This window comes from Lichenostomus cassidix, chromosome 3 (assembly GCF_008360975.1).
Source record: "Lichenostomus cassidix isolate B80296 chromosome 3, HeHo_3.0, whole genome shotgun sequence".
Classification (NCBI taxonomy): Eukaryota; Metazoa; Chordata; class Aves; order Passeriformes; family Meliphagidae; genus Lichenostomus; species Lichenostomus cassidix.
Window position 1 is genome coordinate 14,586,934 of NC_139483.1, and position 24,296 is coordinate 14,611,229.

At 47.5% G+C, this 24,296-nt stretch overlaps 3 protein-coding genes across 8 annotated transcripts in view; 1 reads left to right on the plus strand and 2 right to left on the minus strand.

Moving 5' to 3' along the window:
* Window positions 1–273: 273 nt before the first annotated feature.
* LOC146439128 (TOG array regulator of axonemal microtubules protein 2-like) lies at window positions 274–11,916 on the minus strand. Its single transcript, XM_085054610.1, has 10 exons — window positions 11,875–11,916; window positions 9,761–10,045; window positions 9,341–9,473; window positions 8,434–8,539; window positions 7,440–7,675; window positions 5,801–5,950; window positions 4,625–4,739; window positions 3,529–3,632; window positions 1,981–2,174; window positions 274–411 (listed from the first exon to the last, which is right to left on the minus strand). Exons 3-10 carry the CDS (start codon window positions 9,460–9,462, stop codon window positions 404–406), a joined length of 1,035 nt encoding a protein of 344 aa, XP_084910736.1. The 5' UTR covers window positions 9,463–9,473; window positions 9,761–10,045; window positions 11,875–11,916; the 3' UTR covers window positions 274–403.
* Window positions 11,917–13,165: 1,249 nt separating this feature from the next.
* LOC146439129 (uncharacterized) lies at window positions 13,166–16,928 on the minus strand. The gene is made up of 6 exons (XM_085053959.1): window positions 16,693–16,928; window positions 15,689–15,967; window positions 15,015–15,229; window positions 14,438–14,582; window positions 13,762–13,976; window positions 13,166–13,330 (listed from the first exon to the last, which is right to left on the minus strand). The coding sequence occupies exons 1-6, from the start codon at window positions 16,730–16,732 to the stop codon at window positions 13,166–13,168; spliced, it is 1,059 nt and encodes a 352-aa protein (XP_084910085.1). The 5' UTR covers window positions 16,733–16,928.
* A 6,911-nt stretch (window positions 16,929–23,839) lies between these two features.
* Window positions 23,840–24,296, plus strand: part of LOC146439130 (TOG array regulator of axonemal microtubules protein 2-like) — a 36,828-nt gene continuing 36,371 nt past the window's right edge. For all 6 annotated transcript variants that reach the window (XM_085054612.1, XM_085054611.1, XM_085054613.1 and 3 more), the window contains exon 1: window positions 23,840–24,073. In XM_085054612.1, the coding sequence (XP_084910738.1) occupies window positions 24,034–24,073 (40 nt within the window). In that variant the 5' untranslated portion in view covers window positions 23,840–24,033. The remainder of the gene's footprint in view (window positions 24,074–24,296) is intronic.

A 24,296-nucleotide genomic window follows, 5' to 3' on the forward strand; every position in this document is an offset into this window, starting at 1 on the left:
GCTTTTGGGAAAGGCTGCTGCACATTCAAGCCTGTTGGGGGACTGGTGCCTAAGGACTGCACCTCCACAGCTTCTGGTGCATGTCAGCTGGAGCTTTCCACACACAACAACAGCTATCAAGGCACTCAGTGTTCTCTTGGCTCTGAGAGGCAGAGACACAGCTGAGGAGAGTCCATGTCAGGGGTCAGCCTTACCTAAGTGAGCAATGGATTCTTCCAGCCCCTTCACAGCTGCAGCATAAATCCCGGAGTCCTTTGAGTTAAGGTTGGTTGTTACTCCTTCAACTAAACGGACAATCACTGGGTTTAAGCCATCCTTGAGGATGCCTATCATCTCAGCCAGCACTTCCAGAGCCTGTTGCTTTACCCTCTTATGGGTATCACCAATTCTCAGGACAAAATAATCAAAAATCTGTGAAGAAAACAAACAACATGAAAGCTGGATTGAGATGTCCTTGTTTGAAGAAGGGATGTAGAAATGAGCATTCAGCAATATAAAAGATGAAAGTGATCCTTTTTGTCAGGTCAGCACTTGCTTGCACAATTTCACTGTTTTCATGTGGGCAACTCACTTCAATGGTTGTGCAACCTCATGCTTGTTGAAAGATTTTCATGTATTTTTAAGAGGTTTGTGTGGGGACAGAATAGCTCTTATGGTGTTTCTCTCCACCTATATGTCATTAAATTAATCCCATTTATTGCTGCAAAACAGAATGTTCGGTATAGAAGTATTGAACCAGATATTTACAATGCCAGATATTTACAATGTGTGTTTTTCTCCACAGTTGCCTCAAGTACTGAGGGTTAGTATGATTTTGCTAAACTATGGCTGGAGGAGATCCAAGTTGTGTTTCGTCTATCACAGAACCCTGTGTCTGGAGAAGTGCAGGGCTCTGATCAGCTCCTCCAGGATGCAGACCATTTGTCTAATTAACAGGTAGACTTCTGAAATTTCATGTGCTGTGCAGCTCTCATTCAAGCAGGTTCAGTTGCTCAACAGCCACATTATCAGGTACCATTTTCTGGAAAAAGGGGTAAAGCAGCTACAAGGAGGAGAAAGAAGAGATCTGTCCTTAGGCGTTTTCCTCCTTTTCCAAAGAGAAAAAAGGCCCTCCAAGAAGGGTGAGCATAGTGTTTACCAAGAGGAATAGGGATGAGGATGGAAATGAGTAGCCAGAGTTGTGCCTGTGCAAGACACGATGGAGTTTATGGAAGTGTCCTTTCCAAAAATTTTGCTTTAAACCATCCCAGCCTGATACTTCTCTTCCTCATCCAAAGCCATTTTTTGTCTAGAGAATAATTGCCACCCTTTCAGTGGCTGGATTCCCTTCACTTAACCCAACTGGCAGTAGGAGACAGCAGAAGTTACACCAACAGAAAATTCTGTCATCATCTCATGAAGGGCATCAATAGGCACCTGCCAGACAAATACATCTGAACTGAAATAACTTGTCCTGAAGCCTGGAACTGAATTAAATTTTCTGGGGAAGAGGGACCAGCCTGTCCCAAACAGCCAGGATGTAGTGCCAAGACACACAGAATTAACCTGACCGCTACAGCCCTGGGAAAGGAGCTAAAGAAAAGGCACAACGAAGATGCCCTACATACTTGGACAATGTTAGTGGAGATGAGCTGGGGGTTAGCTGTTGGAGTTCAGGGTGTTCTGAGGGGTCCAGCGGATGCAGAAGTCTTTTGTTATCAGTTAATGTGAAACATTAAGAGAGATGAGCTGAATCGCCCCTAGTAGCGGAGCCGAAGAGCAGGATAAGACCGTGTTTACCTTATGCACAAGTGATTAGCAGGAGAGGTTAAGCAAAATGACCGTGATCAGTAGCCCTTAAGAAAAGTAAAACATGTAATCCTGGAAAGCAAACTTCTTGTAAGGGTTAAACCCTTTGTTTGTAATGGTATAGTTTGTAATGGTATAAAAAAGATGTGCTCTCTACAATAAATGGGACTTTGCATGAACCAGGCTCAGTACCTGAATCAATCTCCGACAGCTGGTTTTGCACAGATCTAGGAGGAGTGCCAGTCCTTCCATCCATGTCTGAAATGCCTTGGCTTCCAGGAGATTGTAAAGCTTCTGGAGCGGCTCTGTTTCTTCCACTGCTGGAAGCTAACGTGACCTGGACTCTTGGACGGTGTAGGAGGCGTCCATCTGAGGTAGACTTCACCCTGAAAAGTGAAACCAAATTAGGGCCTGTTGGTGGTCACACCTTCAGTTAATTGTGAGCAAAACATCTTGAGGAGGTTTCCTAATGATGTGATTTCAAGCTAGAAAGTCCTGGCCTGAAAAACAACATGGACCTCATGGCAATCATTACAGGAGACAATCTGCAAGTTACATTCTTGCCAGTGCTTACTCAGGAAAACCAAGGATGAGCTGCATCTCATTCTCTTCAGATGGCATCCCAGGTACACATGTCACACTGCTTTGTGGGGAAAGAGAGACACTACTTCCAAGTTTCAATGCCTCATCATATGGGAGGCATGTGTCTAATAATAAGGAAACTCATCACTCTGGAGAAGTCTCTCCACCAGGCATGACAATCTGGAAAAGTAGCTCAGATGCATCTGAACAGATGAGTAGGGACATATGTGAAGGACCCAGAAAATGAGTAACAGAGATAAAAACAGAAGCCTGACATTCCAGCACTACACTCACATTATTGCTTCCCTAGAGACTAGATCCACAGCTTAACAAACCCACTGGGAACAATTCTCTTGGATCAACCTGTCTCTTCCATGAGCATGGCAAGATGCTAATAAATATGCTACTGAGGCATGTGGTCACTGTCCTGCATGACAGAGCTCAATCAATCCCCTCTGTTATGAGAGCAGAGCTGGCACAAGTAGCTCTCCCACTGGCATGAAGAGACAGCAAGGACCAAACTGCTATCTCAGATGCTGATTGCAGCCCAGGGGGAAATACACCAAACATGCTGTCCATCAACCAAATTGTATGAAGGACAGGAATATCAAGACAAATAGTCCACATTGAGACACCAGTTGACCAAAGTTGCTCAGGAATTGACTTGCTACTGACTACTCAAACTTGGTTCTGTTTGAGGGGCAGAAAAGCATGATTCAGCCAGCCCAAACCACATGCATGGAAAGTGCCATTTTGGGGAACGGCATCTTGCTTCTAGACTGGGACTTCTCATCAAAACACCCATCTGAAAAGGACTTCACTCAGATGAAAAAAACACCAGGTTGCATTTATTTGTCCCAAGTCAGGCAGCAGAGACATGACCCTCTCATAGCCTCCACAACACTGTCCTTTCCACTGCACTGCACCTTCTGAGCTGCAACCAATGGGTGTCTTTTTATTGCTCAATTTTTGTGGAAACCCCTCCAGAGAAGTTGTTTTCAGCATAATGCAGAAGTGGACATTTTTAATCATAGAGCATTTGTAGGGAAAGAAAACAATCTCTGGCACAGGTCATGTCCACTGGAAAGATTTTCCTGAGGGAGAGACATGTAAAGCTTGTCATGTGCTTTGTCAGATCTAAAAACAAGTGCTCAGTACCGTTCATGAGAAGGCAACGTGGCCTGGGGCTTCATTGAGCCATTGTTCCTCTTCCTCACAGGTTTCTTGACAGATGGACGTTCACCTTTCTGCTTTTCCATCCCCTACACAGACATAAAGAAACCCCATGAATCTCTAGAATATAAAATGGAAAATTACCTCTTTAAAGCACAAGTTATAACCAGGATCACTGCTACCAAGGCTTAGGAAAGTATTTCCTAACTTGCAGAAGGAAAGAGGCCAGAGATTCAGGGATGTCAACTCTTTGTTTTCAATAACCCAAGGCAGGTTATGGGTGCTACCATACTGAGCAGCACTATGAAACCCAAAATTCATTAGTCTTGGGACTAATTCCCAAAGTCTTGGGACTATTCCCAAAATATAGGGAATAATGCCAATGGTAGGGAATAAGCCTGCTTAAAGGAAGCAGCAGAAAAACTGGGACTCCTTGGAGAATGGCCCATTGTGTTGGAAGTCAATTTGGTTCAACACTAATTCTCCCTGTTCCTGCACAAATGCACATTCCTTTCCACAACGTAGATGAAAAGGAATACAAAACCCCCAAAACAAACAGATGATTTTCCACCAGATGCTGCTAAATTTACCAAGCTCCTTCCAGCTCCACAGGACATGATAGCAGGGCAGTATTCCCAGAAGGCATGCAATCATTGTAGTAATTAGGATTGCCTTGGACTTCCTTTGTATATTTGGAAATTTTCTTGGCACAACTGCTTCCTGTGTCTTTTGCAAAGACAGTGTCATCTTTGGAAGCACTGTTGTCCCTTAATTACTTTACTGGGGGCAGAGTAGGGATAATGGCGTGAGGTGGGGTTATGCTTCAATGTAAACCCATTTTTCCTCCTTCCCTTTCCTCTTTGTGGCAGATATTCAAAATATTCCATGCCCCACTTTTTTCCTAACAATATTAGTTCCTTTGTTGTCTGCAGATGAACAGGCTGAGGATCAACAGTTCATTCACATGAGCAATAGGATCCAGGAGAAGAGGAATGAGATAAAGACAGATTAGATATGTTGATCTCATATGAGCAGTGGCAATACTTGCACAAAGGAGACATTGCTGCTGCCAAGCACTTACTTCTTTAATTCTTGAGGGAATATCGTCCAGGTCACGTGCGTAAACAGATTGTTCCAAAAGCTTATTACGTTGTTGATGAGTCATCAACATATTCACCATCTTCTGTCCATAGTGCCTGAGAAAAGAAAGAGAAAGAGAGAGAGAGAGAAAGAGAGAGAGAAGGAGGGAAGGAGAGAAGGAGAGAAGGAGAGAAGGAGAGAAAGAGAAGAGAAAGAAAAGAGAAAAGAGAAAAGAGAAAAGAGAAAAGAGAAAAGAGAAAAGAGAAAAGAGAAAAGAGAAAAGAGAAAAGAGAAAAGAGAAAAGAGAAAAGAGAAAAAAGAGAAGAGAAAAGAGAAAAAAGAGAAGAGAAGAGAAGAGAAGAGAAGAGAAGAGAAGAGAAGAGAAGAGAAGAGAAGAGAAGAGAGGAGAGAAAAGGAAAAGAAAAGAAAAGAAAAGAAAAGAAAAGAAAAGAAAAGAAAAGAAAAGAAAAGAGAAAAGAAAAGAAAAGAAGGAAACAAAAGAAAAGAAAGAAAGAGGTTTGGGTTGATTTTGCCACTAGGAAACCACAACTTTCTTCAAGAAGAAATTTAGAGCCACCAATCAGCCACCGATAACAGCATTATAGAAATGTGTAGACTAGGTTTAGAAAGACTGAATCAATTGGCTAAAGATCCCTGGAATATTTCTAGGAAAGTCTTAAATTTATGAGAAATAGATGTTTGGGATCCTTCAGTGATGAACAGTGGCCAAAACTTTGGCTTTGTGTTGTGCATGTAAGACCAAATCAGATCAAACTGTTTGACTGGCTAATCTGAGCTCTTTTCATCTCAGTAAAGTATCATTCAAGTCACAAGAAGCTGTCAATGGTCCTTCTTGCTGGACAACCTCAGGTTACCCAGTCAGTCATTTCACAGACAGCCCAGGGCAGTGGTCACAGCAGCAAGCCTGGCAGAGTTCAAGAAGCCTTTGGACAATGCTCTTAGGCACATGGAGTGATTCTTGGGGTGTCCTGCACATGGCCAGGAGCTGGACTCGATGATCCTGATGGGTCCCTTCCAAATCAGCGTATTCCGTGACTCTATGAATCTTATGCACACAGTGAGGGAACTTAATATTTAACTTCCACTCTTTTGTGCTTTTTTAATTTAGAGCCACACATCAAACAGTTTTTCTACTTTAGGAGGTGAAATGGATTACCTTGTGTCCTTGTCCTGCATAAGCTTCACTGCCACGTGAATCAGAGTCCCGGCCCTGGCGGCTGTGCCTACGAGCTTCTTACCTCCAGTTTTCTCCATCACAGACAGGAGGAGTTTGGCCACACACTTCCGCACCTGGACATTGCGGCTCCTGGGAAGAAGAGAGCAAACCCTGGGGCACAGGGAGAAGGAGAGACAGCAGCGCAGGCTTGGCCAGAGCATGCTCCCTGTCATTGCTGGGCAAAGGAGGCCTGGGCTCTCCCTGCAACTTGGGACACCTGTAGAAGGTTCTGTTCATCAAGAAACACAAAGCTAGCATTGTACGGAAGGAGTGCCTGCGAGGAAGAGGCAGGAATTCTGTCTCCCTGCACTAGCTGAAGCTCAATTTCATTCCCAAAATTTACTCTGAGAAAGAGAGAAACTTAAAGACAATTCATGCTGACCCATGGCATAGAGGGCACCCATGGCATAGAGCTGCAGCAGGACTGAGGCTATTTCCACCCATTTATTCCCAAATCTGTAGATTCCTGGGAAAAAGCAAATGTGGGAAAAAACACTGTAGGACATGAAGCTGCAGAATATCAAGCAATGCAGCTGTTTTCTTCTGTGAGGCTTGGCAAGAGAGACATTTGAGTGTTTTGCCCTTTTCCAAAGCTGAGGAAAGGGTGGCAGTCATTTTAGCCAGGCTGTCCTGCTCTAGACAGTGTCTGTTGGGAACTATCAGGCCCAGAACCAACACTTAAGGCAGCATTTGGTTCAGCTGGCAGTTGGTCTGTGAAGGTGCCTGTGAAGTGATTCATCCTCTCAAGGCTAACACAGAACATCAGTCTGACTAGAAAGCAGAGCTCTAAGGCCAGGACAGTCATACAAGGCTCCTCTTGGCAGGAGCTGCACCTGCTGTGCAGGCTGTGCCACACCCAGCATGTTGTCCCCCATGTGCTGCACACCCCAGCAAGTAACCTCCCTGTTTCTCAACTTATTGGCATAATGATGATCCATGGTTTTTCCCAGGGCCTTTGAGGTTAGTGCTGTGAAATATCAAAAGCACTCACAGCTACAATTACAATTGTCCCACTTCCCACAAAACCACAAGGATCTATCCTTAGCCTTTGCAGGCACTTTCACTTGCCCACCATTCACCACATCTAGGCAACTCTGGCAGACTGGGAGAACTCCAGGAAGCAGCAGGCAGCTGAGTCAGAGGAGGTTTACACTGGATACCAGAAAAATGTTTTTCACCCAGAGGGTGTTTGGGCACTGGAACAGGCTCCCCAGGGCAATGGTCACAGCACCAAGCCTGACAGAGTTCAGGAAGCATTTGGACAACACTCTCAGGCACGTGGTGTGACTCTTGGGGTGTTCTGTGCAAGGCCAGGAGCTGGACTCAATGATCCAGATGGGCCCCTTCCAACTCAGCATATCCTACAGTTGTATGATTCTGTGAACTAATAGGCTGCAGGAGGGCAGAAGGAGGTGACAAGAGGAAAGAAGTGAGCTTGATTGGAGAATCAAGTCACTGAGTGGACAGAAAATGCAGCATACAGGACCCTTTCATCCCACCATTCCCATTCTCACACCCCTCCCTTCCCCCACGCATGCAATAGAAGGGGAAGAATATCACTGGGAGAAGAAGAACTTACTGGACTCCACGGTCCATGAGAGCAGTCATTGCTCGTGCAGGAGTCACATTCTCCCCCATGATCCCCAGGGTCTCAGTGGCTGCTTTCTGAATGAACTCTGGGGAGTTTGACACCATCTGAAGAAGGACCCAAGCAACTTCATCCACCTCAGAGTCCATGTCCTTCTTCAATGCCACCAAGAGTTCTCCAAGAGTGATGATTGCCGAGTGAGACACCTTCATGCAGAGTTTGGTCACCTGGGGAAATCATGAGGGTTAAGAATCACCTTGAAATGGAAACCAGTTGCCTTAGACAAAAGTCCCAGGAAACGACAACACTTCTAGCTGTGTCCAGGGCAGCATAAAAGCACAGCAAGAGCAGAAGAGCACAAGCACAGAAAGGCACTTCCTCTGCTACCAACTTCTGCTCTGGCCTCAGGCCTGCCTTCTGCAGGCCTAAAAAGCGTTATTTCAATTCACGTGTTCTACTTAACTCTTCCATAATGCCCACTGCTTTGATTTTAGGTCCTTGTACTAGAAAAACAAACAAACCACTTAAAGCAATGGCTGCTTTCAAACCATAAAGGCACAAGTCATGAAGACAAGGTAAAAGAGTCATTTGCTCCTGTTCAAAAAAACAGCATCAGCAGTTCAAGCACTCAGCCAGGAAACAGAAAACAAAAGCTCAAGACTACAGACTACCTTGCAGTGTTTAATAAGAGCCTGGGCAGAGATTTGGACTGTGGTAAAACACACGTTTAGTGTGTCAGTTTCTGCATCTGCACATTGCATCATAATGGCCCCATGATCAAAGATGAGTGTCAGATGCCTGACCTAGCAGTAAATACAGCTACATGTACACACAGATCCTATAAATAGCTGACAGACATTAGAAATGTGAGGTTGAAAAAGAGAAATGAGGGCAGTCCCTGAGCACACATAGAGATGAACAAGCACATATCTACTCTTCCCACCATGTATGCAGTACAGGGGACAATTCAGCACAATGTTCTTACCTCATCGGTATCTGCCAAGCAATCCTGTCGAAGTCGGCCGTGAAGGACTTCTGGATGGGACTCAGCCAGTTGTTCGATGATGAGGAGTCCCTTCTGCTTCTGCTCCCTAAAAGGCAAGTACCAAAAGCATTGATTTTTCTCTCCACGCAAGAACTAGTGACTGGATGCTAACCCACACATGAAAAAGACAACCAATATCCCCAAACATTTGTACGGTTATCACCTCTGGGCATCTACAGGCCTCCTTCTCTCTGTGTCTAATTTTGGGACATATTGGGAGTATTGACAAAACATCTCAGGCCCATAGGAAGCAGTGAGAAGGAAGAAGTTGAATTTGAAAAGTGCAAGATTCCTAGAGGATTTTTACTATTTCCTTGTCTTCTGCCATGAGCCCTTCAGGGGAAACGACAGGCTGAGCAACTCTATAGCACAACTCAGGCCATTTCTAAGAAAGAGGATCTCCTCGTAGCTACTGCTGGGACTCCCATGCAGGAAGTCACAGGGAGACCCTGTCTCCTGCCATTGCTGCCAGCAGTGAGACCAGAGAGAAATCTTACTCGATCCAACCTGGGCCAGTGCCTCGAGGCACCCAAATCTCTACACTCAAAACTGCTGCCATCCTGCTTCTGGCTTCAGCCAGCACAGCTTTCTCTCTTCCCTCAAGATTTCCTTTGCAGCTCCACAGAGCAGCAGGCAAAGCGAGGAAACAGCATGGAGCTCCTGCAGCTGGAACACTGCTGCAGATCAAGGCCAGGGAAAGATTGCTCTCAAATCTTTATCCTCTCACTGCTCTCCAGTGGATTCACTGGTGCCCTTTGGCTCTCTGGGCTCAGAGGCACCAGCAGGATACACTTCTAACCTCCCTTAACACTGAAAGGGAGACAGAGGGCACAGGGGCCTGGCTTACCAATCATCGCTGCTGAGGCAGCAGAAGGCTGCGAGCAAGGCTCGTTGTGCCTCAGCAGAGGCTGTGTCCTTCTGCCCATTCCCACGGAGCAGCTCCTCTTGTCGCTCGGCAGCACTGGCCATCTGTGAGGTCACTGTAAGGAGAGGGTGAGCCATGAGCGCTGCAGCCCCGGGCAAGGCACCCGCCATGGAGCAGCCTGCAGCCCCATCTCCCAGCCATGGTTCCATGTGCTACAAAGTGGCACTGGCTCAGAGACTTCCCTGCTGTCTGGAACCTTGCTTTCTCCCAGTCCCCCAGCTGGGCACAGCTCATTGCAGGGGGCACATGCAGGGCAGAACTGTTCCCTGGGAATGTGCATGGAGTCTCCAGTCTGCCACAACACGCTTCCTCCCACCAGACAGGGCCCAGCTCCTGCCTTACCTCTCAGTGAGGCTAAGCCATGCTGGGCCTTCACCTTCTCCTCCTCCCTGGCAGTGACCCTGGGGGCAGTGCTGCTCAGCTGTCTCTGCCGGGGCTCCTGGGCCAAGGCCCCGTGAGCAGGCTGGTAGCAGAGACCTCTATTGCCAATGCTGGAGTTCCGTACTTCAGCCTTGCAGCCAGGCAGGGGACGGAGGGCACCTGGGTGGGGAAGCTCCCCAGGTCCGTCCCTACACCAGGTCTCATCACACTTCTCCCTCTGGCTCAGTGTTTTATACTCTGAAGGAGCTGTGGATCACATACAAGGGAAGGAGTGAGTTAATTGAATTCACACCTTTACCATCAACCCATCTAATGGGTGAGACATTCAAGGGATTTTTTAATTCTACAGAAGATAGCGTAGCTTTTGGTTTTCACGGAAGTAGCATCAGTTTAATTCCCCTGAACAGTACTGAACTGGCAAGGAAGGAGAGAGAGGTTCCACTACGTTGCTGATGTGTTGCTCATTGCCCTTCCACTACTACGGGATCTCTTTCTGTCCAAACAGTTGGAAATGCAGAGTGTTCTCTAGAATTTTACAATTACAACTAGGAAGTAAATGTTTTCCAAAGCCAGTTTTCAAGGCCTTTGTTTCTCTAACTCCCACTCAGTTCTGGGTTGGGTGGTTTATCTTTTCCATTCTCTTCATAACAAAGGACGTGCCAGGACACAAACAATGGCACCATGTGTTAGATGCAAAAGAAGCTTGGCACTCCCCATTAGATGTCCCCAGGATTCAGGGAGCCTATATCTGTAGGGAAAAACTGGCCATCCAAACATTCCACTTTTGCTCTGCTTCACTGTTCCAGGGGTTATTCCCTGCTTTCTTTCTTGCAGAGACACCCAAAGCCAACATAAACATGCCCTGCCTCTAAACATTTCTGATCATGGCTCTTCCTGACAATTCAAAATTTTCTTAATGGAGAAACAGCACAGGGCAGGTCATTCTGAAATACTTTCCAAAGAGCTTTTAGAATGCAGAGAACTAATCATTCCTTCCATAGCTTCACAGAAGACAAAATCATGTTGCAGTCAAGCAGTAAAAAAGGAACAACTTCTCAAATCAGGATTTTTTTCCCCGGTAGGATGGTCATGAGAAATATAAAAGAGCAACAGGTACCGTCTAAGGTACAGCATAATTCTAGGCCAGAATTTATTAAGCAACAATGTCACCTAAATTACTGAGCACTACTTCTCCCTAGCAGCATTCAGCATTTCAGCTGCATATCAGCAACAAAGGAATCATTCCAAAGGGGTCATGCCCAGGATTTGAAACAACTAACCCTGAGCCAAGGGACTGGTGGATCTTATCCCTTTTTCTCCATCAGCAAAATTGTTTCTTCAAGTCTCATCTCTCCTATCACTACACACCCACAGATGGCAAAGGGACAACAACAGTGTCATTGAGGTTTTCAACTTGAAAGCTTTGGCTGACACAGATGCACCAGACACCACCTTTTGTCTGATACCATTCTTCTTGTCAGGGATCAGGCAAGGCAGGGAGAGGGGATGAGCCAGAAGGTATCTCCTCCCCCAGCCTCAGCCTGCAATACTGACAAAGGCAGAGAAAATTGGAGATTTATCATCGTGAACCATTCAAAGGAGCCTATGGGCTTGTGCTTTCAGAGCAAGACAAGCTCAGATCCTGCAGAGGCTGCATCCATTTGGAAGTGTCTTTCTCCTTAATTGGGAAATTCAGAATGACTTTCTACGAGAGGAGGCTTCCCTATTTCTCCCCCTGCAAAACCAGGCAATGGCCATGAATCTCCTTTAGATCTCAAAGGGCTCATCTCAGAAAATGCCCCAAGGGCATGTCTTCTCCTTACAGGGCAGGAGGAAGGAATGGGAAAATTTCTCATCTCATTTCCAGGGCCCTCCAGCTCCTGCCACTCATCACTACACACTGAAGGAATTTTCACTGCATCACCTGAGCACACTCCCAGTGACTGAGCCCATCAAGGAATTGAAGAGAATTTGAAGGAATTTAGAACTGGATGGTTTTCAACCACACATTCAAAATACTGCTCCTGGGTCAGGATTCCAATGGTCATTTTAGGACAGACATGCCCTGTACCTACCTGCATCTTCAGAGTCCTTCTTTCTGTTTCCGCTGGTGGATCTTGGCCATGAGAAAATGGAGAACAAAGGAACATATGAGGAGGCAGAAAGAGAACCATGGAGAATGAGTGTAGCATCAAAGTAGACAAATCATCTTAGCATGGTCAATTAGATAAAGAAGGAAATGCAACACATAAACCCAACCAGATGCAATGGTGATTAATTGTCCTTAACCTTTCAGTTGCTGGACTCAGACAGAGCCTGCCAAGCGCCAGCTGAAACACAGCAGTCATTCTTCAACTTTCATCAGTCATAACTCCCCAATTCTGCTGTCTCTCCTTTTGGACACAAGTGCCTCATACAGCCTCTGTGAAGCAGCAAGAGCTGCAAAGCTGAGACACAAGTCTGTATGGAGGACAGCTACTTTTGCACTGCTGCCAGAGCTTGACTTTGCCTGCTCATGCCTTACACTGGCCACAGTCTTGTGCTACATGTGGTCATAGCACTGCTGTCTCCTGAGAATGACATTACACCTCCTTGCTCTTTCAAGAAGAAAAAGGACTTTTCCAATCCAGCTGGTAGGTAAGGACATTGTAATTACACTTTAAAAGCCCAACCAAATCTTTCAATTGGAATGATAATTCTGTGACTCTTTATTTAGTTACCCCTCAGGTAAGTTAGACAGCTACATTTTCTCTCACACACCCAAGCCAATATCTTTCCATCAGGCACATTTCTATAACTCTTCTCTATCACCTTGGCCTCCTTGGTCTTGAGCCCAGATGTAAATTTTGAACAGGTATCGTGTTATAAATCCATAACCCAAAATTTATCTGGGCTCTCATTTGACAGTGGATGCCCAGGCACAGAGAAACTACAACTGACATTTACAGAAGCAGCAGCTGAATTTGCAGACACCTGTTCAATAGACAGTAGTTGCCCATACATATTCTCTGGGGTGCAGAAATAGACAAACAAGGATCACAGTATTCAAAGATCTGCAGTATCCAGACCCATGCCATACAGTTCCCAAATGACACCACAAACATTACAGAGGAATCAAGATCCAAGTCCCACAGAGGACCTGTTTTGAGGTGCTCTTAAGCCCTGCCTCCTCTTCCCCACCACTGCCTCTGCTCTTAGGGCATATGGTGTTGCCTTTGACATTGTGCTGCATCATCACAGATAGGCAAAGTGGTGAACACACAGAGGTTTGCCCAAATACACAGGAGAGCTGACTGTGGGAAATGAGCTCACAAGATGGGAAGAGCAAGGTGAACAGCACACTGCAGCAGCAGCAGACACCTTGGTTTACCTCATCTCCTGAGACTCTTGGAAATCCAGCTGCTGAGTACTTGGCAGAGTCACAGCAGCACTGCCAAGAGGGGGATTTACATCCTTGCGTATAGGGGGGATCAGAGGCAGTCCCAATGACCCCTTCTTCATATCCCCACCACTGGAATTCAGCAAGGAAGCCTGGAAAGAGTAGGACACAGGGCTCAGATCAAGCATCCAGCCCTCTCCCATTCATGCCTCAATGAGTTTACCCATGCTCTTAGCTAGAACTTGGCAGGAAAAGTCAAACTGATGGAGCAGCTTGGCCAAGGACAGGGAATGGAAAGGGAAGTGCTGAAGCAGAGACCATGTTCCACATTTGCCATCTCTCTTCCCTTGCTCACTACTTTTGCAGTGTGGCTACATTGCCAGCTGACATCCATATGTTTGGCATCATGATGTCCTGGGCTGCTACACACCCAATGCAAACACAGCCTGACTACAATGACCAGCTGAGCTCTTCCTGGGCTCAGCTGCTTCCCTGTGCTCACACCACAGGCACTGGTTTAAGAGCTCTGCCTACAGGACATAAACTTCAATCTACTACAAACGATTTTGCTTGGTCTCCATACCTTACATCCTTTTCCCTCTGACATCTGCTCCACGGTATTGCCAGTGAAATCATCACAGCCCATGCCTTTCTCCCCGTTCTCCTGCTCTCCACGGCAAATCTCTCTTGATTTGGTGGACGGAGAGGTCTTCAGGATGGGAGGCAAGGGCTTTGAGGGGAGGAGCATACAGGGAGATGCCAGGGAAAGCTTTTTGGCAAGAGGGTTGCCTGTTTCGCCTGCAAAGTAGAGACACAAAATATAAGAGACGCCACATTGCAAACTGAAGGCATCTAAAACTACGTATTCAATTGGAGATAATTCCCAGAAACTTCTAAGTATCGGCATAAGGAAACATGCTCCTGCCAGCAGCTCCTTGAGGCAGGGCAGGGGGACACCCTGAGCCTCATCCACAGAGCTACCACAGGAACCCCCTGGCCTCTGGGCTGCCATGCTGTGGGACAACAGGAAGCCCAGAGCCCTGTGCTTTCCAGGAATGACTCAGCTGCACATGCACCCTCCTGCTCCTCTCCCTGCCCCACACCTCAGCAGCCCTACAGCTACACGGGGCACTGGGAGCAGCACAGCTCATTGCAGGGGGCACATGCAGGGCAGAACTGTTCCCTGGGAATGTGCATGGAGTCTCCAGGCTGCCACAAGACCCTTCCCCCCACCAGACAAGGCCCAGCTCCTGCCTTACCTCTTTGTGAGGCTGAGCCGTGCTGGGCCTTCACCATGTCCTCACTGCCAATAGCTGGATTTTCTGCCTTGCATATAGGGGGAATCAGAGGCAGTCCCCATGACCCCGTCTTCATATCCCGACTACTGGAATTCAGCAAGGAAGCCTGGAAAGAGTAGGACACAGGGCTCAGATCAAGCATCCAGCCCTCCCCCATTCATGCCTCAATGAGTTTACCCATGCTCTTAACTAGAACTTGGCAGGAAAAGAAAAGTCAAAATGATGGAGCAGCTTGGCCAAGGACAGGGAATGGAAAGGGAAGTACTGAAGCAGAGACCATGTTCCACATTTGCCATCTCTCTTCCCTTGCTCACTACTTTTGCAGTGTGGCTACATTGCCAGCAGACATCCACATGTTTGGCATCATGATGTCCTGGGCTGCTACACACCCAATGCAAACACAGCCTAACTGCAATGCCCATCTCAGTTCTTCCTGGGCTCAGCTGCTTCCCTGGGCTCACACCACAGGCACAGGTTTCAGAGCCCTGCCTACAGGACATGAAATCATCCAACACACGATTTTGCTTGGTCTCCTTACCTTACATCCTTTTCCCTCTGACATCTGCTCCTCGTTATTTCTGGTGCTTTCCTCACAGCCCATGCCTTTTTCCCCTACCTCCTGCTCTCCGCTCCAAAACCTGCCTGATTTGGTTGGCGGAGAGGTCTTCAGGATGGGAGGCAAGGGCTTTGAGGGGAGGAGCATACAGGGAGATGCTAGGGAAAGCTTTTTGGCAAGAGGGTTGCCTGTCAGGCCTGCCAAGTAGAGACACAAAATATGAGAGGCTGCATTGCAAACCTAAAGCATCTAAAACTACGTATTCAATTGGAAATCATTCCCAGAAACTTCTAAGTATCTGCATAAGGAAATATGCTCCTGCCGGCAGCTCCCTGAAGCAGGCCAGGGAAACCCCCTGAGCCTCTTCCACAGAGCTACCACAGGAACCCCCTGGCCTCTGGGCTGCCATGCTGTGGGACAACAGGGAGCCCAGAGCCCTGTGCTTTCCAGGAATGACTCAGCTGCACATGCACCCTCCTGCTCCTCTCCCTGTCCCACACCTCAGCAGCCCTACAGCTACACGGGGCACTGGGAGCAGCACAGCTCATTGCAGGGGGCACATGCAGGGCAGAACTGTTCCCTGGGAATGTGCATGGAGTCTCCAGGCTGCCACAACACCCTTCCTCCCACCAGACAGGGCCCAGCCCCTGCCTTACCTCTCAGTGAGGCTGAGCCATGCTGGGCCTTCACCTTGTCCTCCTCCCTGGCAGTGACCCTGGGGGCAGTGCTGCTCAGCTGTCTCTGCCGGGGCTCCTGGGCCAAGGCCCCGTGAGCAGGCTGGGAGTGGAGACCTCTATTGCCAATGCTGGAGTTCCGTACTTCAGCCTTGCAGCCAGGCAGGGGACGGAGGGCACCTGGGTGGGGACGCTTCACGGAGCCCTCACCATTCCGGGTCTCCATCTCCCTCTTCCGTGGCGATGTTTTCTTAGATGAAGCTGTGGATTAGGTACAAAAGAAGTGAGTTAGTTGAACTCACAACCTTTTCAAGCCATGTAATGGGTGAGGCACTCATGGGGTTATTCAATTTTTCAGTAGATTGCTTTGTTTTTATTTTTCATGGAACTAGCATAATTTTAATTCCTCTGAACAGTACTGAGTTAGCACGTCTGAAGAGTAAAGTGGAAGGCTCCACTCTTAAAAGGGGAAAAAATTCCTCTGTGAGACTGGGCTTCTTTAAATACCCAGTAAAGACCCACACAGTTTTGACTGCTGTTTCTGGAAACAAGAAAGATATCTCAGCAAGCAGGCAGACACTGCTGGTGTTGTTATAGCACTGCAGTACCATTCTCTGGGTTAGGCCGGATCAGCAAGTAGAGAGAGGAAGGACATGAAATTCATTTATAGTGAGGCCAGACATTGATGGCAAAGATAGAAACAGGCCTTGCATCTCATGGCCACATCCAATTTGTGGCCAGTGGTGGCCACAGTCCCTGTCCTGGCTGACAGTACTAGTGATTTGGCTACTGTGAAAAAGGAGAAAGCAGAGTAAACTAATGCTAGAAAATTGTAATGCCATGGGCATCCTTGCAGGATCATCTGTAGCTGTGAGCCACCTACTCTGACACAGAGCCAGCAATGACCACCATGGACCCATGCTCCATGAAATCGGTGGGATTTTTGTCTATTTGGCTGAGGCCTCTCAGCTCCTTTCTATCCTCACCTTTTTCTTCAGCAGTCTTCCTTTTTCCAGCAAAATCCATGTTCGAACCCGTGCTTCTGCCTTGCAGCAGTATCTGGGTTCGAACTTGGAAACTCTTTCACAAAACACAGCGATTGGAGCTTGGCACCTAGCCTTAGAACAAGGTTCAGTAACTCCAATCGCCAGCAGTGGTTAGCGAGAGGCAGAGCCTGACGCGTCTCCTGCTGCTGTGGCTGTGTCACCTGTGACCTTCACAACCTCAGCACAGGGCTGCCCCTTTGTGACACGGTCGCACATGGTTCTCTCGTTTCCATGGCGCTCATTTAAACACCATCCCTTTCCCTTTTCCTTCCCAAGTGCAGCCAGCCCTAAGCACCACCAGGCCAGGCCTGCAGGTTTGACACTATCTAGGAAGTAGATGCTTTCCAAAGTTACTTTTCAAGGCCTTTATTTCTGTAATTCCCACTCAGTTCTGTGTTGGGCTTTCTACTTTTGGGAATGTTTTATTTCTCTTCACAACAAAGGAAGGTCTAGCACATGAACAATGGTACCACTTGTTAGAAGTAAAAGAAGCTTGGCACTCCCCATTTGATGTCTCCAGGATTCACAGAGCCCATATCTGTAGGGAATAAAGTGGCCATCCAAACATTGCATTTTTCTTCTGCTTCACTGTTCCAGGGGATTATTCCCTGCATTCTTTCCTGCAGAGACACCCAAAGCCAACATTAACATCACCTGTCTCAAAATAAAGTTCTGATCTTGGCTGTTCCTGAACATTCAAAACTATAGACAGAGCATTTCCCTGTCCCCAGGGACAGCCTCTAAGGCTGGGCTCTCACTTGCACAGAATGAAGAGGAGCTGCTGCACTTGCCAGCAGCTCCAGGGTCTCACGATCTGTGCTTTGAATGCCGCTTTTGTACACACTCTGCTTCCCTGAGCTGAGCAGCATTCCTGGGCATCAGTGCTGCCGCTGCAGGCCAACATCCTCCAGGCACAGCTGCAGCAACCAGACTGCAACAAGTCCTGGCTGAAGGAGTCTCCAGTCTGCTGCAGCCCTTCACCTGCAGCCGAATCATCTTGCGCTGCCATGGGGGAGCCAAGGGGGTGACAGGCTCTTTGCAGATGAGGGTCTCCTCCATGTGCTGCTGGTTGCTGGGCCTGCTACAGCTGCTGGTGCCTTCCCCTGAAGCATCAGGAGCCTGCAGGGAAGAATAACGCTGCCAGTGCAAGTGACAGCCATCGATCCCTGCCATGGCCCTGCCCACAGGGTGTCCTGGGTACCAAACGGCTTGAGTCAGGTCATCTTAGAGCAACTTAAATAAAATGTTCAAATTATGCCTTTTCCACATTCTGTCAAAATGATAGCCATACAGTCCACGTGTTGGAGGCAGACTGCTGTCAGCAGAATTGGGGGAGCAGCAGCCGCTGCTCTCCCCACAGCTGGATGGCCATGGCCGCAGAGGCAATTCTTTCACCATGCTCACTGCTGGAGGATCCAAGAGTGTGCTTTAGAACTGTTTTTCAGTAGAAAGGGGTAGAGAATGTATTACAACAGACCCATGCAAACATGTGACACATGACTCATGGCATCGAGTTTTTGGTATGTTTTCATTAGAAGTATTTTAATTTTATTTGTTGGCATGTTTCACTCCACTATGTACTATTATGTGTATAAGGCACACTGAGCAACAAAACCAGCAAAAAATCTAGTCAATCAAATCGGAAATGAATTGAGATCTAGATGTGTGTGTGTGTGTGTGTGTGTGCGTGCGCTTAGGTGCATGTGACAAAAGGATAAAAAGGACAAGGATAAAAAGGAATACAGCTTAAAAGCTTAACAGCACTCAAACTTAGCAGTAGTTAAACTGGAGCTGCAAGGAGTGCTGATATCGGCCCAGGATCCATTGTTAACCGGTGATCCAGCGAGCACAGCAAAGCTGAGAGCTCGCAGGCTCTGAGAGGCCCCACTCAGAGGGAGGTTGCTGGTGGCAGCCGCTGTGGTCCAGCATGTGCTAAACCTCAGCCGTGATGAACATTGAACTCAGACACTAAAACCCTGATTAATTAGCTGTGATCAATACCATTGTTCACCAGCTCACAAAGATGGAGGAGCAGTGAAGTTGGCACCTTGCTGCAATCGTCTTCGCAGCTCCAATCCAGCGCCAGTGTGCCTGGAGCTCGAGGCTCTTTAGGTCTCTCAACCCTAGCCCTAGGCTTAACTCTAACCCCAACTCTAGTTATTAACATCAGACAAATACCAGCATTCCCCAGTTCAAAAAGATGGCGGAGCAGCAATATTGGCGCCTTGCCTCAATCTTCTTCGCAGGTTCTTTTCAGCCTAACTGTGCCTGGAGCTTGAGGCTTGTTAGATTTCTCAATCCTAACCCTAGGCATAACCCTAACCCTAGTTAATTAGCCGAACCCAATACCTGAGTTCCCTGGCTCACAAAGATGGAAAAGCAGCAATGTTAGTGCCTTGCCACAATCGTCTAGGCAGGCTCTTTCCAGCACCAGTGTGCCTGGAGCTCGAGGCTCTTTAGATCTCTCAACCCTAACCCCAGGTGTAACCCTAACCCTAGCCCTAATTCAATACCCGAGACCAACACCTGGGTTCTCCAGCTCACACAGATGGTGGAGCACCAATGTTGCACCTTACTGCAATCATCTTGCCAGGCCCAATCCAGCGCCAGTGTGCCTGGAGCTCAAGGCTCTTTAGATCTCTCAACCCTAAACCTAGGCGTAACCTTACCCCTAACCCTAGTCATTAACCTAGACCAATACCAGCATTCTCCAGATTACAAAGATGGAGAAGCAGCAATGTTGGCACCTTTCCGCAATTGTCTTTGCAGGACTCAACTAGTTCCAGTTTGCCATGAGCTCAAGGCTCTTTAGATTTCTCAACCGTAACCCTGGGCGTAACCACAACTCTAATTAATTAGCCGAGATCAATACCATTGTTCACCAACTCACAAAGATGGAGGAGCACCAATGTTGGCACCTTGCCGCATTCGTCTTGGCAGGCCCAATCCAGCGTCAGTGTGCCTGGAGCTCGCCGCTCTTTAGATCTCTCCACCCTAACCCTACGCATAACCCTAACACTAGACCTATTTATAATCCTGAGACCAGTATCTTGGTTCTCCACCTCAAAAGGATGGTGAACGAACACTATTGGCACCTGGTCTCAATTGCTATGGCAGCTCCAAAAGACGATTTTTTTATTAAGATGATATATTTTTGAAATAATAAATTAATTTAAATAAATCAAACACGATGTGGCATGTTAGCCTAGAGGTTATCAGGGTGCGGCTCACTGGATGTAGCAGTGGCTCACCATATTTTTCCTCGCTGGGCTTCTCCTCTTCCTCTTTTGCCAAGTTTTATTTGTGTCTTGTGTGCTGCTGTTTGTTATTTGGCATTACAACGGAGCCACCTCTTGACATGTTTAGGGCACAATGGACGCAAAAGATCCTCTGTACTCCAAGGTTTTCTACCTAGATGTATTCTGTGCTCACATAAGACCTGAGCAAAGAAACAAGGACAAGTGTGTCCAACCCCAAATTGCTCCTTTGCAATCTCAGACATATCTGGCTCAGATGTGTCTTCAACCACAACTTCACAGGTCAGAGGAGGTTGTGTATTTCACTGGGAGAAGATGCACTGCTTTGGAAAAGACATCTGAATGTGTATTTACCCAGAGCAGCAGTCCAACAGTGTTGTTAATTGCCACTTGTTTGCAGAAGGATGAGAGGACTGTGAGGCCAAAACCAGGTGACAAGGGTCCCTCAAATCTATTTAAACTGCAGCCTGGCTGCCATTCAGCCCAGAGTGTGGGATCATTTCTTACCATGGACCAGTGCTTGCCAGTGTGATGAATTCCTGCATAGCTGGAACAAGCAATTCTGGGTTCAGCTCCAGTTCTCAATGGAATGCATGATCATTGACATTGCTGCCTTTCCAGAGAGTATTTCACAGTTTCCTTTCATAGTCATTTGAAGCTTTTAAACTTCCTATTTCAATTTGCTCTGCCTTAGGGAAAAACACTCCACAGCCCAGTGCAAACTGTAAGCTTTTGACAGCAAAGTCTTCATGGTTGCCAGGTTCTGATGTTACAGAAGAAAATGGATATGAACAATTTAATTAGGATTTCTGAAGGAAAAAATCTATGTCCTGTGGCTGCATGTGTTTGCTTAGCTATGGGTTGTCTTGTCCTGGCCTAGTAAAGCCCAGGCACAGTGACATGTTGCAGGGAAAACTAGTCTGTGAGCTTATGGGATTGGCATCAGCCGCAGAGTGGTTGTGTCTTTGGGGGATTCCTCTGCAGGAGACAAAACTGGGGACCTGCTCCCTCCTGCAATATTCTCTTAGATCTTTCTAAAATATCCTAGAAAAGGCAGTGAAACTTCACACCTACTTGCACACACAGTGTTTTAATTGGAGCCTTTTTGTCTCTCCTCAAAGTCATTGCTCTTGCACACCAGGAACATCAACACCACCAATAAATGCCAATGACGCATGGTCCTCATGATGGTGCTTCAGTGTACTGGAAAGTGCAGATCTGGGTAGCTTCCAATATTGACACTTAAATAACATTTCATGCTCCTTCAAGATATGCAGATCTCAGTGCCTTTTGTTTCAAAGCAGCAGCTGTAAGGGCACTCTCTGGGGAGGAACAGCAAATGGAAACGGTGACTGCCTGTGGCGAGCAATCCCTGAGTTCGCAGACCTTGCCTTTGCCTATCAGGCAGTGTGCCTGTAACAGGCAGTGCGGAGCTTCTCGGAGAAGCGTGGCAGAGATAGGCGTGTGTGGTACTAACAGAGATGCAGGCTCTCGAGTGAGGATTCCGGTGGATTTATTTTAGGGAAGGAAGGAAGGAAGGTGACGGGAGGGAGGTAGCAAGCTGGAAGCATCAGCAGGAGAGCCTCGAGCAAGGCTGTGCAGGGGGTTGTAGGGGGCACACGACTGGGAGGAGATTGGCACGCAGGCCAATAGGAACACTGTACAGTAAGATGAACAGAACTCACAACCAATAAACTTAACTCACAGGAGGGAGGGATATTAAACCAGACCAATAAGGAGCAACTTAATGGCAGAACAAAGAAAACACTCTAGAAGAGAACCATATAGGGGAGGAAGGGGAGGTGTTGTGAGGAGCCAACCAGGTACAACTCTGGTGCATATTCATGAGCACCGTCCGAGAGGAACTTGGGAGCAACTCACAGAGTTGCCACAACTTAGAGCTCATCCAGCTCCCAAGTCTCTTCTGGTGCCTCAGCCCCTGGTGGTATGCCTCGAGCAGATAGCTCTGCAAGAGTAACTGCTACAACTGCCAGTTTTGCAAGAGTGTGGGGCAAAACCAGAAGTGTCTGCTTAAAAAGGAGAATGAGAAGGGTTTAATTGCCAAAGCCAAAGCTTAATTAGGATAGCAGGATCAGGTCCTTACTGCATGCTTGCAAGAAGATCATTAGGACCTCCTTTTTATACCTCACGCAGCAAAGGAGCTCTTAATAATACTGTGCTGCTAAAGCCCACACTGGGATGGAGCTCTCTCTGTAGGTGGTAACAATGAAGCACATTGCCTGCTTTGTCGCTGCCAGGCCTGGTGAGCCTGGAAGGGACCATGGTGTATCCTGCACACGTTCTGTCTCCGAGAAAAGCTTGGCTTGCCTTCGTAGTATGGAATAAGTGGAAGAGTAATCCAATGGAAAATAAAACTTGCCACTTTGGAGGACGTGCTCCTGCTTTCACATCTCAGCCCTCTGCCTCATGCTTCCAAGACTTGATACTCAAGATGAAAAATTTCAAGAGGAAAAACTCAGATGCTGAAGGAAGTGGCTTCAGATCAATGAGAATTCTGCTGTCTGCATGTGTGTGTTATAATACATTCTCTACCCCTTTCTAATGAAAAACAGTTCCAAAGCACACTCTTGGATCCTCCAGCAGTGAGCATGGTGAAAGAATTGCCTCTGCTGCCATGGCCATCCAGCTGTGGGGAGAGCAGCGGCTGCTCCCCCCGTTCTGCTGACAGCAGTCTGCTTTCAACATGTGGACTCTATGGCCATGATTTTGACAGAATGTGGAAAAGGCATAATTTGAACATTTTATTTAAGTTGCTCTAAGATGACCTGACTCAAGCAGTTTGGTACCCAGGACACCCTGCGGGCAGGACCATGGCAGGGATCGATGGCTGTCACTTGCACTGGCAGCGTTATTCTTCCCTGCAGGCTCCTGATGCTGCAGGGGAAGGCACCAGCAGCTGTAGCAGGCCCAGCAACCAGCAGCACATGGAGGAGACCCTCATCTGCAAAGAGCCCGTCACCCCCTTGGCTCCCCCATGGCAGCGCAAGATGATTCGGCTGCAGGTGAAGGGCTGCAGCAGACTGGAGACTCCTTCAGCCAGGACTTGTTGCAGTCTGGTTGCTGCAGCTGTGCCTGGAGGATGTTGGCCTGCAGCGGCAGCACTGATGCCCAGGAATGCTGCTCAGCTCAGGGAAGCAGAGTGTGTACAAAAGCAGCATTCAAAGCACAGATCGCGAGACTCTGGAGCTGCTGGCAAGTGCAGCAGCTCCTCTTCATTCTGTGCAAGTGAGAGCCCAGCCTTAGAGGCTGTCCCTGGGGACAGGGAAATGCTCTGTCTATAGTTTTGAATGTTCAGGAACAGCCAAGATCAGAAGTTTATTTTGAGGCAGGCGATGTTAATGTTGGGTTTATACGTCTCTGCAGGAACGAATGTAGGGAATAACCCCTTGGAACAGTGAAGCAGAGGAAAAATGCAATGTTTGGATGGCCACTTTATTCCCTAAAGATATGGGCTCTGTGAATCCTGGAGACATCAAATGGGGAGTGCCAAGCTTCTTTTACTTCTAACAAGTGGTACCATTGTTCATGTGCTAGACCTTCCTTTGTTGTGAAGAGAAATATAAAATTCCAAAAAGTACAAAGCGCAATGCAGAACTGAGTGGGAATTACAGAAATAAAGGCCTTGAAAAGTAACTTTGGAAAGCATCTACTTCCTAGATAGTGTCAAACCCGCAGGCCTGGCCTGGTGGTGCTTAGGGCTGGCTGCCCTTGGGAAGGAAAAGGGAAAGGGATGGTGTTTAAATGAGCGCCATGGAAACGAGAGAACCATGTGCGACCATGTCACAAAGGGGCAGCCCTGTGCTGAGGTTGTGAAGGTCACAGGTGACACAGCCACAGCAGCAGGAGACGCGTCAGGCTCTGCCTCTCGCTAACCCCTGCTGGCGATTGGAGTTACCGAACCTTGTTCTAAGGCTAGGTGCCAAGCTCCAATCGCTGTGTTTTGTGAAAGAGTTTCCAAGTTCGAACCCAGATACTGCTGCAAGGCAGAAGCACGGGTTCGAACATGGATTTTACTGGAAAAGGCAAGACCATGGAAGAAAAAGGTGAGGATAGAAAGGAGCTGAGAAGCATCAGCCAAATAGACAAAAATCCCACCAGATTTCATGGAGCATGGGTCCATTGTGGTCAGTGCTGGCTCTGTGTCAGAGTAGGTGGCTCACAGCTACAGATGATCCTGCAAGGATGCCCATGGCATCACACTGTTCTAGCGTTACTTTACTCTGCTTTCTCCTTTTTCACAGTAGCCAAATCACTAGTACTCTCTAG

Bases quoted from the DNA above. Each gene is read 5' to 3' on its own strand.
- LOC146439129 (XM_085053959.1), bottom strand. From the start codon at position 16,732: ATGGATTTTGCTGGAAAAAGGAAGACTGCTGAAGAAAAAG. The intron at 15,230-15,688 runs GTAAGGCAGGGG...TCTACTTGGCAG, and splicing joins TGGCTCAGCCTCACTGAGAG to GCCTGACAGGCAACCCTCTT. The intron at 13,977-14,437 runs GTAAGGCAGGAG...TCTACTTTGCAG, and splicing joins CGGCTCAGCCTCACAAAGAG to GCGAAACAGGCAACCCTCTT.
- LOC146439128 (XM_085054610.1), bottom strand. From the start codon at position 9,462: ATGGCCAGTGCTGCCGAGCGACAAGAGGAGCTGCTCCGTGGGAATGGG. The intron at 4,740-5,800 runs GTAATCCATTTC...TTCTTTTCTCAG, and splicing joins ATGCAGGACAAGGACACAAG to GCACTATGGACAGAAGATGG. The intron at 3,633-4,624 runs GTAAGTGCTTGG...ATGTCTGTGTAG, and splicing joins TTCCCTCAAGAATTAAAGAA to GGGATGGAAAAGCAGAAAGG.